At 37.0% G+C, this 16,219-nt stretch overlaps 1 protein-coding gene across 2 annotated transcripts in view; it reads left to right on the forward strand.

Annotated features, from left to right (window-relative positions):
* CERT1 (ceramide transporter 1) overlaps positions 1-16,219 on the forward strand; it is an 83,929-nt gene that overhangs the window by 62,708 nt on the left and 5,002 nt on the right. Inside the window, exons 8-16 of one of the 2 annotated variants that reach the window (XM_086629201.1) lie at positions 3,719-3,811; positions 5,260-5,346; positions 7,000-7,092; positions 7,674-7,751; positions 11,962-12,057; positions 12,735-12,867; positions 12,986-13,056; positions 14,343-14,471; positions 15,259-15,388. In XM_086629201.1, coding sequence (XP_086485327.1) covers positions 3,719-3,811; positions 5,260-5,346; positions 7,000-7,092; positions 7,674-7,751; positions 11,962-12,057; positions 12,735-12,867; positions 12,986-13,056; positions 14,343-14,471; positions 15,259-15,388 — 910 coding nt within the window. The remainder of the gene's footprint in view (positions 1-3,718; positions 3,812-5,259; positions 5,347-6,999; positions 7,093-7,673; positions 7,752-11,961; positions 12,058-12,734; positions 12,868-12,985; positions 13,057-14,342; positions 14,472-15,258; positions 15,389-16,219) is intronic. The other variant, XM_086629202.1, reaches the window with a different exon arrangement.

Genomic DNA, 16,219 nt, shown 5'->3' on the forward strand with positions numbered 1-16,219 from the left:
TTATTGAATTCTATAATACAGAATTGTGGTGTGCTAGCCTTGGCCAACAGCCAAATGCCCACGTATCTGCTCACCACCCATCCAGCATGATTAAAGGAAAAAACAGGGTGAGAAATCTCATGGGTCAAGAGAAATGGAGATTGCTTACCAGTTCTTGTCTTGCCAGAATGTTCTTGACTCGGGGAAAATCAGTTTGTTACTGATTTAAAATAGGTCCAGTTAATGGGGAAACAAAAAGACAAACACCAGAACAGCTTTTTTCCCCTCATTTTCCAAGCTCAACTTCACTTCTTCACTGCAGGCCCCTCTATCTGCTGCTTGCTGTCCCCAAGCAGTGCAGGGTGAGGAATGGGGGAGTTGCAGTCAGTCCAAAACACTTCATCTCTGCCACTCCTTCCTCCTCACACTTTCTGCTCCAACACATGTCCTCTCCTCTGGGAAAAATGTGCTGCAGTGTGGGTCCTCCACAAGACACAATTACTTCAGGAAATGTCCCTCTGCTCTGGCATAGGCTGTGGCTTGGACATGTTCTCTGCCCTGGAGCTGCTCCTCCTCTGGCCTTGGCATCTCTTCTGTTGTTTCTCACTTGTTATCTCCACTCCCTCTCTCTGAGGTGCTTTTTTGCTCATAAATACATTTTCAGAGAAATGCCATGCACATGGTGGATGGGCTCAGCTGTGTCCTGCAGTGGGTCTCTTTCAGAGCTGGCTAGAATGACCCGTGATAGGGGGCAGCCCCTGGCCTCCTTCCATAGATTCCACCTCTGCAGTTCCCCATGACCAACACCTTGACACCTACACCTTAAAGACAGCAGTTGACTGTATTCAGACCTGTTCTAACACTGTTCCACTTCAATTGTAGAGTTGCTTTTTGTTTTCTTTTATCTTGTTTTATTGGTTAAACATGGCTTTATAATAGTATCTTCTACAACTATGGGCCTAAGCAAAAAACATTGCTCTGTCATCTGATAAATAGATGTGGGAGGAGAATGGTGTTGATCTTTGTACTTTTGGTTTTCTTGCATAGATGTGTAAACTGCTCGGAAGTGAACACTGTGAGATGATAAAGTTCAGAATATCTTCTCCAAGAGAGATTAGAGGGGAAAATTACATGAAATTAGGCAGCTGTTTGTGTTGATGTTGTAGCTGGGGGAGAGTTTTAGAGCTCTTAGAAATCTGTCCAGTGCCTGTAAAAGACCATCTAGCAGGGTTGAAAAGGGACAGCATCGAGTTTGTCCTTTGCGTGTCAGCAGATTAACACTGCTGGCTCTGCGCTGTGTAGGTTGTCATGGGAAGAATGAGATCTGTGTCAGCAGCTAAAATCAGTGAGTGTTCTACAAGTAGTTCAAGTGCTGCTGTAATCCAGCTCACTCTCCAGCCTCCTCACTCCACTAGCTTCAGAACTGCAACACACAAAGGTGATTAGTAAGAGTCCCAATACCTCCCAAAATTATACAGCCTCCATCTTGTAGAGGGCTAGCTTAGCCTAAAGATGCAAGATAGATGTAAGTCTGCAGAACTTGAAGCAAATATATTTCAGAATTATAACTGTCCTAAAAAATTTATCATGTTAAAAAAGCTCAAGTTCAGTAGAATTTGTTGAGCCTGGAGGCGACTATATCTTGACTAGAGATGAGTACAGTGTTATGAAGTGTTGCTCTATAACCTCCCCCCCTTTTTTTTTTTAAATACAAGAAAGGAGTTTAAGTTACATTCTGAAGGTTGGAAACTTTTTCTAAATCTTTGAAAACAAGATTATAAAAACATCTTTTTTTGAGAAGACTGCTAAAATAATGCACTTAGTTGTAATTTTAGAATTCTATATTTAGTTTTCTTTCTGTTACCAACAGAATAAAATTAATACAAAAGCATGTATGTTACCTAAAGATAATTGTAGTTACAGCTTTGCTTTCAGCCTTTTACTTATAGCTGTTAAGATCTTGAGCTTATTTTTCCAGTGCAGAACATTTTTCTGTATGAGCCTCTTGAATGTATTTTAAAATAGACTTTTTTCTTTAAATCCTTTCCTTGTTTATCTATTTTATCTGTAGTATTTGGTTCCTTGTTTTATTTGCAACAAAATCCTTGTGATGATGCTTTTCTTGTTGTATTGACTACAGCAACGTGTTTCTATTCATGTTTCCTTTGGTCTTACTGTTATTAACGAGGAAACTTATCTTCTGAATGCTAAATTTTAACTTAAGATTAACACGTTTAGGTAGCTTATTTTGTTCACCTTTGACAATTATAGTTTAAATGCCCGATTAAATTTTACAGTTTTAATACACCAGTAATTTTTCTGCTGTGCAATCAGTTTCCCAATTTCTGCCTTACTTAATATTGCTGCCTAGCTGGCAGATTTGGAGAGTTGTCTTTTGACATGTGAATTGTCACTAATTCGCAGGTTGAAGTACAGAAAGTGTGGGAATTTGAGGCAAGCAGGAGGACGAGTTGTGTTTTGGTTTTTGTTGGGTGTTTTTTTCTTTCGAAGTGTTCTGGTAAAACTTTTTATGCTTTCTCTCAATGACTTACACTCACGTCATGCTTCATGCATCTCCAAGGCTCTTCATTTACTTTCAAAAAGGATAAACGTGGCAAATTTCGTGAAACCTGAGTGTTACCACTTACTATCTCTTTGTGATACTTTCAGAAGGGAAAAGCCTGTGTTTACTGATAAAGACAATACTGTCTTTTTCTAAGTTCTGCTTTATTTACTAAGAATTTTCCTATGGAAAGCTATACTACTTTGTTTTACAGCAAAACTGTTGCTTTACTTTTCAAACTCTTCTTTAGAAACTGGATAACGTTTTCCAGAGTGAATGTTACCACCAAATTCCCAGTTGATAAACTCAGCCTTTCAGTACTGCTGAAGGGTTTTCCACGGAGTCTTTGAAGTTCAGATTGAATTGCTGAATAATTACACACTTATCTGCAAGAAGTAGTATTGTGTGCAGTTGTCACCTATAAGACTTGACTTTCTTCCACCTGAGGTGATTCTGAAAGAGGACAGAGAAACATCTTGCGTATTAAAGCTGAATTCTGCAAGAATTTTAGAAATGTTTATGGCTTCTTCACTGAGAATATCTGGCAGTGTGTAGAATTTGCAGAGGAAATACTAGACTTAATCTGATTCCAGCATTACTACTTTTTTATTCAAAATATACAACGATATAGACATCAGTGGCTCTAGTGTACAATCGCACGCCTATTATGGGCGAATGATGTTCTTAGTCTCTGCATGGAGTTCACAAAATGATTAGGATGATCCTATGCCAGCTAATTACAGATACAAACTTACATGCTTTGACTCATTAGTATCTCACCACATTCAACAAGTGAGCTTTTTACTAGTCTTACTTTTCACCCTTGGTTATCACTGCCCAGGCGTTTGTGTCAAGGAGCTTCATGTAAACTGTCAGTCTGTCCCTCAATGAACCATGAATAGCTATGCTTAAACTAGATACCAGTTTTTGGTTGCTGATCTAGTTCATTCTGCGTGACTTAAAGAAGGTATCCTCAAGGTAGCTAGCCCCCAAGCTTTGTATTATATATGCATGTGCGTGGCCACATAAAATGCATGCGTGCAAATAAATTCAGAACATCAGCAGGTTTGCAATTGTTATTTGGAAAAAACTGTACTGGTCATTCCTTTTATTGGCATGCTGCCTATTATCAGTTAATTCATTCTCACTGGAGCAAATGATCATGTAATTTTACAGGAGATAGAGAAAAGGAGAAGAATTGAGGAAGCATACAAAAATGCTGTGACAGAACTGAAGAAAAAGTCCCACTTTGGAGGGCCGGACTATGAGGTACAAATTCTACTTTTGAATTTTTTTTAAATGCTACAACTTCTAAAGATTGGTTTGTTTTTCAAAGTGAGGAAGGGAGTGTGTAAATCAAGGTGTTTGGCTTGTACAAGTGTGTTCATGCCACTTGAATTTTTCCACCTTGGAAACTGAAACTCTACGAAGAATCTCAGTCCTTAATTTTCTGAGAATGGAAGTCTGTTTTCCCTTCAGGCTTCCATGTTATATTTTTGTCTAAATCATTTTACTTACAGATATTTCTGCTGATCTTTGATTGTTTTTCTTCTGCATTTGATACTGCTTATATACATGTTTCTGTATTTTTCCCTTTGTAATGGTTCAGACGTATAGATACGTAAAGCAAATACGAAAACCCTGACTGCTGAGGCAGTTATAGAATCTGAAGTTTAACTTGAATTGATTTTTAACTTGTCACTGCCACTTGAAATTTCCTGGTGACAAATTCAATGATTGCAGGTTCCTTTCATCTGTTAAATTGCATATTTCAGCAGCTTCCTCCTCAGTGAGGTATTTAGCCAAATTCTAAGATGCTTAAACCACCTTCTGAAGAATAATGTAAGCTAATGCACCTATAATGCAGTTTGCATAATTTTTAAGAACTTGACCTTTTCACGTAGATTAGTCAAACACCTTTCTACTTATAAATCATAGCCTGAGAGATAGTACTAATATGTTGAGATATTTGAAAGATACTTGAGCTTAGATTCTCTGTTGCTACTGAGGCATACACTGTAAAAGAAGATGGATAAGAAGTTGAACTTTGTCTACCTGGTTATGAACCCAGCTGCTTCTCCCAGATATCCCTGTTGTAGTTTTCTGAAATTTGCTGGACCAGCTTGGTTTACGATACAGTAAAAGCAGTAAACCTAATTTTCTGAAATTACCATTTTACTTAGTAGACTTGAGTGTTTAATAATTGACTCAACTCTTCCTGCTGTTTAATGTTAAACTGTTCTTTCCAAGACTTTTCAATAGTGATCCTCAGAATTTTGTCTTCTGTTGTTATGTTTTGAGCACGTATCTGAAATCTGCCCTAAGGCACTGGAATACTTGGAAGGAGTCTAACTACACAAATATGTTAATATGTGTACTTTACTGACATACTGTAAACATTTTTAAGAGAAGACGATGTTAATTAAAACCTAAATCTGATGTCAAAGCATATTGACACTGTTGCTCAGTTTCCAGGTTTTTTCTTCTTTACACAATTATCCCTAAATTATAATCAGAGGCAGTAACTTCCTTTAACAAGTAGGATTTTCAGAGGAATTGTAATCTAAGAATATTGGTGAAAATATTTGAGATCTATAGAAGAAGTTTACTTACATCATTTACATGCATAATATGTAAATATGTATTTCTAATATTAAACTCAAGTGAAACTCTCCTGTCTCCAAAATTTTGAACTAGTTTTGTTTCTTATGCTCTAGGAGGGTCCTAATAGTCTGATTAATGAAGAAGAATTCTTTGATGCTGTTGAAGCTGCTCTTGATAGACAGGATAAAATGGAAGAACAGGTATTGATACTTGAAAAATGTTTTAATGATGGGCACTTCATGGGAGACTTCTGTGACTTAAATTCAGTCTTAGGGTGCGTCTTCTGAAGCTCTAGATACTTTATTCTGATGCTGACAAAGGGAATTCACTGAATGTTTTTGTAGTTTGTTAGTTGCTTGACACTAATTTTGAGAAGGGGACTTCACAACTTACATGGAAAACAATAGCTAAGAGTTAAGCTAGTTGAATGTCTCTTAATTTCTAATTCCTAAATAAGTGTCTTCCATAAAACTTATCTTTGTATGTTAACTGACTGTCATGATTTAACCCGGCTGGCCACTAAAAACCATACAGCTGCTCGCTTACCCTCCCCCACACCCAGGAAACTGGGAAGAGAATTAAAGGGGAAAAGGGAAGGAGACTCGTGGATTGAGATTAGAACAATTTAATAATTGAAATAACATAAACCTAAAAGTAATAATGATAAAAATAATAATAAAATTATAATAATATATGATAATATACAAAACGATAGTAATATGTACCAATGAGTGGTGCACAGTGTAATTGCTCACCACCCACTGATCAGCGCCACACCTGTCCCTGGCTAGCGACACCAAAGAGGAGAGATCCCAAAACTGCTGTCCTGGAAGAGCGAGAGCCCCAAAGAGAAATCCAAAGAGAATAAGCGAGCCCCCCAGCCAGCTTCCATCCATATACTAAGCATGACTTTGCATGATATGGAATATTCTGTTGTCCAATTTGGGCCTCAGTCCTGAGCCTAAAATCAAATCCTAAACTGGGAGTTGTAGCTCCTTCGCTCCAGCTGTGCTTCCTCTCAGCTTCTTGTACACCTGCACACTGGCAAAATATGGGAAGCTGAAAAGTCCTTGATTTCCTTAGCAACAACAAAAAATATCAGTGTTGCCAACATTTATCTCATGCCAAATCTAACTCTATCCCAGCTGAAACCAGGACACTGATGCCCTGTACAAATAAGAATATCAAACACTGCAGCTATTCCTCAAAACCTAATTATTGCTCTGAAGTTTCTTTCGACTTCTAGCAGTACATGAAATAGGAAAGATGTGGTTGCATTAGTGTCTGGTTTTATTTAAAAATTCTGTAGGCTCTGGCTGCTTCGCTTCATTTCTTGAATACGTTTATTGAATCCAATTCAGTGGCAAGAGTCAAGAAGAGATAAGATGCATGTAAGGAAATACAAAGAACATGAGAGTGTATAGCAGTATATAAAACGAGAGGGAATAACAAGGTGGTGCATCCTTTATCTTAAAAATGCTTAAGCTTATGAATATAGCGAATACAGTTTGATTAAGAATTAAGACTTTTAGTACCCAACAAAGTTTACCTATATTACCTATGTTACTCTCTTTTAGCAGAGAGTAAAAGTTTTGAGTGACTGTTGTACTACGACGTGAATCTTTAACACTGCTAATCTGTTTTCCTTAACTCAGAAACACACCTTGAAGTATAGACGAATTCAGTCTTCAGGCCCATTCACTTACTGAGAATTCCAGTAGGATGATGGCTTCATGCCTGTCATGGATAGCATTAGTTGTTGTAGCCACTATGTAGATTGAGGATGACTCACTCTGTTTCACAGTCCACACAGTACCAGCTGACCACTAATAATTAAACCTATTTCATTGCAGTCCCAAAGTGAAAAGGTTAGATTACACTGGCCAACATCTTTACCTTCTGGAGATACATATTCTGCTGTGGGGACTCATCGATTTGTCCAAAAGGTAAGATATTTCTCATGATCTCCTCTGAGTAATGGGCTGACCTATGATATTTCTATGTAACATTTTGTATGGGTAGGTGCGATTTTTTTTTTTTTTTTTTTTAGGTGTTTCTAGTAACTTTCAATAATTTATTTATTTTCAAATGAGGTAGCTGGAATTGGAGAACTGTTTTCTGTCTTGGCTCAAAAAAATACTGATTTGAGTATCTATTTGACTTGTATCAAGCTTGTCAGTTAGATAATAAAGGAAAAATCCTAACTTGCTAACCTCAGTGTTTTTAAGGTACTTTCACCAAAGTTCACTGAATTGATTTTATTTAAAAAAAAAAAACCACCAAACACAACAGTTGCTTGTATCAGTTGACTTTTTTAGTGTTACTGGAAACACTGTGCTCCTCTGAGGGCTACCCTGGGAGCATAATACATAATAGGTGCATGAAATCAGCATTCGCTGCTGTGCTTGCTGCTTGTGGTGCTTTTGTTTTCCTTTTCTTCATTATCTTGTGCTTGCAAGTTGGTACTGAATGCTCTGTTGTGCCTTTGTTCTGATTACTTGGTTTTTTCTTTGTCTGTCTCTGGTAGCCCTATAGTCGCTCTTCCTCCATGTCTTCCATTGATCTAGTCAGTGCCTCTGATGATGTTCACAGATTCAGCGCCCAGGTACTGTATTAACGTGTAGAGTGGGGGTGGCATATCTTCGCTGTATTTCATCCTCTTCTCTAGAACCTGGGTTTTTTGTTACATAAATCACTGCTTGCTTTAAACTAGTTCGTTGAGACAAACAAAGGAGTTCTCTATTCCTGTACTAAATGGTTGTCTTTTTATACCCAGCTTGCATGCATATCACTTGTGCAGAGGCCCAAATCTTGTGAAACTGTTGAATTTAATTTAGTAGCTTTAATAAAAATGCCTACAATTTGAAATTTTCGCATTTCTGATTATAATAGAAGTAAAATAACACCTGTGTTTTTGTGGGCTGGGGATGATCTTTCCTTCAAACTGGATAGTTTTTCTAACTTTTAAATCAAAGGTTTGTTTTTTGTCTTTAACGTATATTTCTAATGACATTAATATACTAAATGTTAAGGCTCACCATTACTATTTGTTAACTCTACAACCAGTTTTATTACTGAGAGGTCATAAAGCATGTTGGTGACAAACAAGATTGAGAATTTTTACTGAATAGTTTCAATATATTCACTTATCCTTTAGAAAATAAGTCTGACATCCTGAATATGTCAATGTAGTAATAGTGACGTATTCCAGTAACGTACAAAATTACTCTAGGTGCTTGCTCTGAAGATCAGAGTTTAGACTCTGAAGTTTAGAGTAGAATTAGATAGGTGAGTTCATGTGCTTGCTCTTTAGTCTCAAAATGATTGTTCAGACATGGCATTCATGCTATTAGTTTCCGTCTGCTGTGGTCCATATGTGACTGCGAATCAGATTCTGGGATCTGCTATTTTGGAGTTTTTTCTAAATTATTAACTAACTCTGCAAACAACTTGCTTTTTCAAGTAGAAGGAATGGATTTTCTTTTGATAGCAGAGCCTGGAATTGTACCTCCTGCAGACCTTACTACCAGTGTTATGAGCAGGACCCTAACACGTAAGGACTTGCTTATTGGACTGAAATCCAAACACTTGCCTTGACCTTTTGCAGTCAGTTGATTTTTGAAATTGGAACTTATCGCAAGGGAAAAAGTATGAAGGTCGTAGTGCACAATACTGGTAGGCTCATCTACTGGTACTCCAGTAGTCAAGTTAGTTTTTCAAATTTGTTTTTGTTTGGGAGGAGGAGGGAAATCAAATAGCAGAAAGCAAGTTTGATTCCAAAGATAGGAACTGATTGTCTGTCAGGCTATGGGTACATGGGCAGTTCATTATAAGGGAAACTCGTAGTTGCTAAAATATAAGTCTCCTCATTTTGACTTCTTTTATGCCTGTGATAATGTTTGTGCATTCATATGATAAACCTGAGTATCAGGCACTAGTGTGGCTGAGAAACGTTAACTATTTAAAAACAAATCTGATGTTGACCAGGTCCTTATTACAATAATGCAGGTTGAGGTTAAGGATCAGGATCAAATGGAATGGAGTCAAGTTGTTGCTCTTTTCTGCTGCTGCATGAATTATACTATGCAGAAGTTACTACTGAGTGCCTTCAAATGCAGTTTCAAGTTAATGGACTCACTGTAGAAAGGATGATCTTTTTCACTTACAGGAAACTACTGTTCCCACCCCCTGCACCCCAAATATTTTCCCTAGAACAAATTTTTGCCAGATCAACAAGTCAGTCCACCTGCTCTGGAGCTTCATTGCTACTGAAGCAGGTGAAAGATGACTGAGAGCATGAAGAGAAAAACAGCGCACCTTCTTTTGGTGGCAGCCTGCTCTGGACCTTACTAATATGACATTGGCCTCTGTCCCCAGGCTGAGGATTTGGCTTTTGGAAAAGCAAGCTAATGTGCTAAACTCTAAATAGACTTGTTTCTAAACTTCATTCATACGAAGGGAATTTTGGTATCAGTAAAAGGTCAAGCGGAAACTTGCAGCCTTGTTTTTAAGGTTGAGAAGTATAAACATGTATTCTGATGGTAGCTGGTTTTTCAGTGCGTCCTTAGAAAGGCATTGCTTTCTCTTTGCCAGTTGAGTGGAGGCTTGTGGGCTTAAAACACTGTAGATATTTTGAGATCACTTTCTTTTAAAGGAGTATCAGATTTTAAAATAAATTGAGATGTTCTGAGGGCCTTTAAAGTGAAGAACTTCCCATTTAACGTTCAGGCCAAGCCTGCATGGCGTACAGGTTACCAGTATTTTGCAGACCATTCCTGTAGCCTGCCAAGAACCCAGAGGTAATAGTGTGGCCTCCCCAGTGTGAAAGAAGCTGTGAATCGTGACTCTGCCTCTGAAATAGGTGCAGGTTGACAGATAGTGGCCAGTGCATAGATTACATAGTTTGTACAGGTAGTATGCACAGGGCAGTTGTAGGTACTGCAGTTCCTTGGTGAAGCAGAAATAAGAAACTGTTTAGATTGCATTCCTGTGGATGCTTCCTTGTCTTCTTTCCTTGCTATTCCACTCATCCCTCTGCATTTTGCGTAAAGCAAAAAGAAGCAAAACACAAAACAAACTTGCAAAAGCTAACTTTGTCTGTAATAGATTAGGAGCTAGAGGGGAAGAATATAGACACCTGCAGGTGTTGCAGGAAAATATTGGGAGCATGGCGAGGATTCCTTTCTGAAAGAGGTGTGACCTAAGTGACCTAAAGCTAATAAACTGAATGTTTAAACAGCCCACATACTTGCCTTGGATTGTACTGTCATTGTTTTACTGGGAAAAAAAAAAAAGTAAATAGAAGAATCTTTTGTAGGAAACCTGTTAGTAACTGGCAGGAAAAGATGGCCTGTCTAAAAGCAGAAAGGCAAATCTTGAGGGTGTTTTTGGTTCACTATAACTCAAAACCAAACCAAATCAAAAAAAGCCAGCCTCAAACTGGACCGATAACTTTTCCTTCTGTAGAGAAAGTCTATAGTTAGAATAAGATAAGCTAAAATTTCAATCCAGTGGATTTTATTTTGATATTGTACTTTGTGGATTTTGACTTGATTCAATTGCCTTTTTCCTTTGTGGTCTTAAGCGTACTGCCCATGAAGTATATAGTACAAACAAACGTACTGCTTTAAATTAAAAGTAAATAACATCTTTCAAGTCTATATCTTATCAGAAAAAGATCATTAAGTACTCTTTTATTTTTTTCTTTCTACTTTTGTACTACTTGCTCAAATACATGTTTTATATGTTATTTTACAAACACTATTAACCATGTGATTGTGCACTTAGACTAATCTTTGTGTTGGTCAATTAACTAACCTTTGCTTGTAGTTCCTTTCCTGTTGGGGAAAAAGAAAGGTATTTCTAGTATTTCAGGAAAATAGTGTCAATCACATGAACGTATTAACTGTGACAAGTTTTAGTAGTCACCTGCCTTTTGAGTGGTAAAACATTAAAATGCTTCCAGTACTTGTAAACATTACACAGCAATGGATACCTTATATTTTTGCTTCTATTTTTATTCGGGGAGAGTGGGATTTGGAAAGGGGTGGGAAACCAAAGAAACAGAATAAGACTGTAGATTTAAAATAAAAATCCATTTCCCATCCCAGCACCCATTTTCATGCACATTGTATGGAAAAAAAAAAATTAGGTATTCACATAGCTTGATAACAATTTATTAAATATTTGGCCTTTAAGAAAAGTACACTACTGTTCTAGCTAAATAGTTTTTAAATTAGTATTTTATAATAGTAGAGTCTCTATATCATCATAATTGTTTCGAATGTAAGCATTTCTGTTCTCTTTTTCTAGCTGGCAACTGTGCAAAGATGCCAATGAAAGAGTAGGCATGCTTTGCCCATGACAATTTCCTTCACTGTTCTTCCAATGTGACTTTTGATATGCATTTACTTTTTTAGAGCTTGTCTGTCTTCCTCCCAGCTTTTTAAGTGCTCTTCAGTGAATATCTTAGTACATTGTAATTCTATTTAGATATACCTGAAGTAAGTTCCTATATGCTGAAATAGAACTGCCTTAGGTAGAAATAGTGAGTTTTGACAGTTTGGAGGTGCAAAGGGAAGGACAGGAAGTATCCATAAAGGATGAAGTCGGAAGCTGTATCAAGATTTTGCCTTTTGTTTCTGAAGGCCAGAAGTATCTTCTTGCTTTTAACCTATAATAGAAAGCTCTGTTGTCCAAATTCAGCTCCTGCACAGGATTTGAAGTATTGACTTGTGGTTTCCAGTACTGTACAGTCTGCCCAAGAAGATGGAAGGAGTAAGCTTAAAATGTGTATTTTTTCTTTTTCTTTAAAGGTTGAAGAGATGGTACAAAACCATATGACATATTCCTTGCAAGATGTAGGAGGAGATGCCAACTGGCAGCTAGTGGTAGAAGAAGGAGAAATGAAGGTAAACATTTTGGGTTTTGTTTAATTGATGTAAGATGATAGGCTATGAAGACAGATACTTTCAGTCTGGTGGACTCGGCAGTGTTAGGTTTATGGTTGGACTCGATCCTAAGTGTCTATTGCAACATAAATGATTCTCTGATTCCCTGGGAATACTATCACTCAGTAAGTTATGCTGTTAAAACTTCTCTCTGAGAATAGCATTGTTTAAGTTAGGACTGGAGTCCACAAGAGCTGTGGCTTGTATTTATTCATACGAAGTTCTGTGTAACTCTTGCAATAGCTTTGTCTTTGCAGATTCCTTTCTCATTCTCTCCTGCTTAAAACTTGTTACCAAAATGATATGTAAATTCAATATACAAAAATGTTACGAGTAGCAAGTTAACTGTGGCTGCTCTACTGTGCTCGTATAGATATTTGTGTGTAGTGATAAATAAGGTAGCTTAATAATTTTTGGAGTAGAGATTCTTAAAATACTGGTATTGTAACGTGAATTGCCATGCCATGTCAGAATGTCTGCATGGGTAGTTACCAGAGAACACTGACATGGCAAATTGTTCATGTGTTAGTCTTCTAGGTAAGTGTTTTTTTAAAAAACTGAAGGAATTTTAAACATGAAAAACATGAACGGTTTTGACAATTTCTGTTCTACATTTCTTTCTCTGTATTTTGGAATAGGTATACAGAAGAGAAGTGGAAGAGAACGGAATAGTTTTAGATCCTTTGAAAGCAACCCATGCTGTTAAAGGGGTAACAGGGCATGAAGTTTGCCACTACTTCTGGAATGTTGATGTTCGTAATGACTGGGAAAGTAAGGAATTGGTTCTTAAGCTTTGCATGTTTATCAGCAAGGATACTGTTTATAACATTGACCTAATATCTGTGTTTGTTTACTAATGGATTTTTTTCCTCCCTCCCTCCTCTTTTAGCAACAATTGAAAATTTCCATGTTGTGGAAAATTTAGCTGATAATGCAATCATCATTTACCAGACACATAAGGTAATAAAACTTCAGCCGTATGCATACCTCACTGAGACAGTCTAGGGCATATGTGTTCTAATCTTATTCTGAATACTTTAACGGCTTAACAACTTAAAATTCAAAACAACTGTTCAGAACAAGTTCTCTATTAAACTGCAGCTTTGTCAATTTTTCAAACTTGTCTTGATAGCGTAATTGGTTGTGTGTGTGTCCGATAGAGTTTGTAATAACAATGAGGACTGTTTTTAATCTCAAAACGTATTCACTGCCAGCAAGGCAAGAGTCATCTAAAGCGAACTGAAGCAATAAATCGACACTGACTGCAACGAAGAAACACATACCGCTGTATGGTATGTTTTGTTGCAATAATGCAAGCTATTGTTGACCACAATTAGTTGACACACACATTTGCATTATGAGGTGGTATAATTGCTGGTACAACATTTGTTCTTGTAACTTTGGTTTTTGCCCCCCCAAGCAGTTCACTAGAATGTTCATTTGAATTATAACCCAACAACTGTAACTTAAAGGTTCAAAAAAATGGGAATGAAGTGTACAGATTCATCTTTAATCTTAGGTGGTTCCAAGTACTAATACACTCAAATACTAAACCAAATATTTTTCTTTGACAATTTTACCAGTAATGTTACCTTAAAACTTCTGTAGCATAGGACTTGTGACTTTGAGAAGACAGCTGTGGAAAATGTGTAGTGTTGTAGTAAAAGCTAGACTTTTTTTCCCCTGTTGAGTGTCAGAAGAATGGCTTTTGTGTATTTTGTTACTTTATCAGACATTTTGCTTCTGAAACTTTCTCTTAGATAATATCAGTTCACTATATCTGTCTTACTGAAGTAGTAGCTTTTTGAAATAATATTTAAGTATTTCTCTCACTCTCTGGAGACAAGAGTAACTGTAGATGCATCTATTTATACTGAACCACTAGTTCAGTTTGTAACTTACAAGTATTAACTAAAATATGAACCTGAGGTTGAGGGAACAGGAGGAGAACTACCTCTTCCTTTTGTCTACTGAAAAAGTCATTGCAGCTTGGCTTTTCATTTCAAAGACCTTAAATTTTGCCTTATTTTTTTTTTAAATTAAGCGTAGCCATATAACCTGCTATGCATCTGTACAACAGCTATGTTCTGTTTCAGTTTTGAAAATGAAATTACTAACTTGAAGAAACTTTTACTTACATAACGTGACTGACCTGGTTTGCCTTCCTTGTTTTTTCCTTTACATAAGGATAGTAAGTACTTAATTTGCAAAACTGGAAAAGCTTATATTCAGGTGTTTCTCTGCAGAGGGTGTGGCCAGCTTCTCAAAGGGATGTCCTGTATTTGTCTGCCATCAGAAAGATACCAGCATTCAGTGAAAATGATCCTGAAACGTGGATTGTATGCAATTTCTCTGTGGAACATGACAGCGCTCCTGTAAGTATTATTTTCATTCTATCAAGTTCTGGTTTTAAGATAACATTTTTCTATTACGTGGTAGTGCATGTGCAGTACTAGGGTGAGGAAGGTGGGAGGTTATGCAAAAATATAGTTTGTTTAAACCAGGTGATACACTGACCTGATGAAGGCATTCTAAGCCAAAAGCTTTCTTGCCTTATCTCAACAGTTAGCAGATCTAACGTGTTGCAGCAGAATGGAGGCAAAATTTCTGGAGATGGGAAAACATTTCAAAGAATTGAGGTTATTTTGTAAGGAATCAAATCAATAACTCTTCAGTATTGTCAGATATAGGAGGATTCTTGTGTAATTATATAGATATGGAATCTGATAAAGCTCCATCTTAGGCAGTTCTGCCTTGGTTCTGTCAGATAGTAGCAATGATTCTTTTCTTTGGAGTATCTCTGTGCTGGTTGCTATGCCATAGCCTGCTTACAAGGGAAAAATTACTAACTGACACTTGTAAATGCTGATATATTATTCTTTAAATGTTTCTGTACTCATTTGTCACAATAATTGCAGTAATTCACTTGTAATGTGTATTAAGCAAGCAGAAACCTGAGATTCAGGCATTTTAGTTTAACCCTTTCTCTGTTCACCGTGTACCTTTCATTTCATTCACATTCATGTTACATCCTGTATGCTAGAAGGCAAACTCAGAAACATGGCTTCTGGAGAGTCTTAGACTTCATAATAAAACATTAGCAGTCAAGTATGCTGAAACAAATTTAGTTTGAGGCTTACAAACGTTTCATTTTTTTGGCAGCTGAACAATCGCTGCGTCCGTGCCAAAATAAATATTGCTATGATTTGTCAGACGTTAGTAAGCCCACCAGAGGGGAACAAGGAGATAAGCAGGGACAACATCCTATGCAAGATTACATATGTAGCTAATGGTAAGTCAAAAATTTTTCGGTGTGACATTCTTAATATATACTAATTCTGGGGAGCTAACAGTGGCAAAAAAAACTTCATGCAGTTTTCTGTTAAACTTTTATATAGCAGCATGCTTGTGGTCTTCATGTTCAAAAAGACTCGAATTTGATGTGCTACATGAATCAATGAATGGGATCATTCATTGTGTGGCATTCTGGGAGGAATAAATGGAAATGGTGTATAGCTCAGTCCTCAGTACAGAGCTTGGGTTGGAAGAAGGTGGGCAGAAGTGTCTGCAACTGGGTCAACTTGGTGTAGCTTTTTAGTTTCAGTAATAGTATGGATTTTTTCATGTATTGCTGTAACTTTTTTTCCTCTGATTCATCTTCTTAGGCTGAAAAGCTGCTGATAGTAAAGATACAGTTCTTGCCCTTAGTGTTGAGAAGGAGCAGATATGTTTTGTATGAGTATGTTTGCAAGCTGTACGATCTAGTCTGTATATTGTATTATTTTTAACTGATAGAATCCTTGGTATTGACCAAAAAGTTCTCAAAGCCAAACTGTATTGTTACCGTACCCAGTATTTAGCCATGTATTGCAGCATTGGAGCTACATACTTATTAGCTCCCATCCTACAGCTACAAAACACTTCAGGAGTGGCTCACCTGGTTATTAATTTTAACCACCTATTACATGGCTTACTATAGAGTCAAAGTCTGAAAAATTGGTTCAGTAAATCTTTCATATGTAGGAGTAATGTAATTTGTATTAAATCCTGTACAAATAATCCTGTATCACAGAATTATAAAATGGGTTGGGTTGGAAGGGATCTTAAAGATCATCTAGTTGCA

This window comes from Tauraco erythrolophus, chromosome Z (assembly GCF_009769465.1).
Source record: "Tauraco erythrolophus isolate bTauEry1 chromosome Z, bTauEry1.pri, whole genome shotgun sequence".
NCBI lineage: Eukaryota > Metazoa > Chordata > Aves > Musophagiformes > Musophagidae > Tauraco > Tauraco erythrolophus.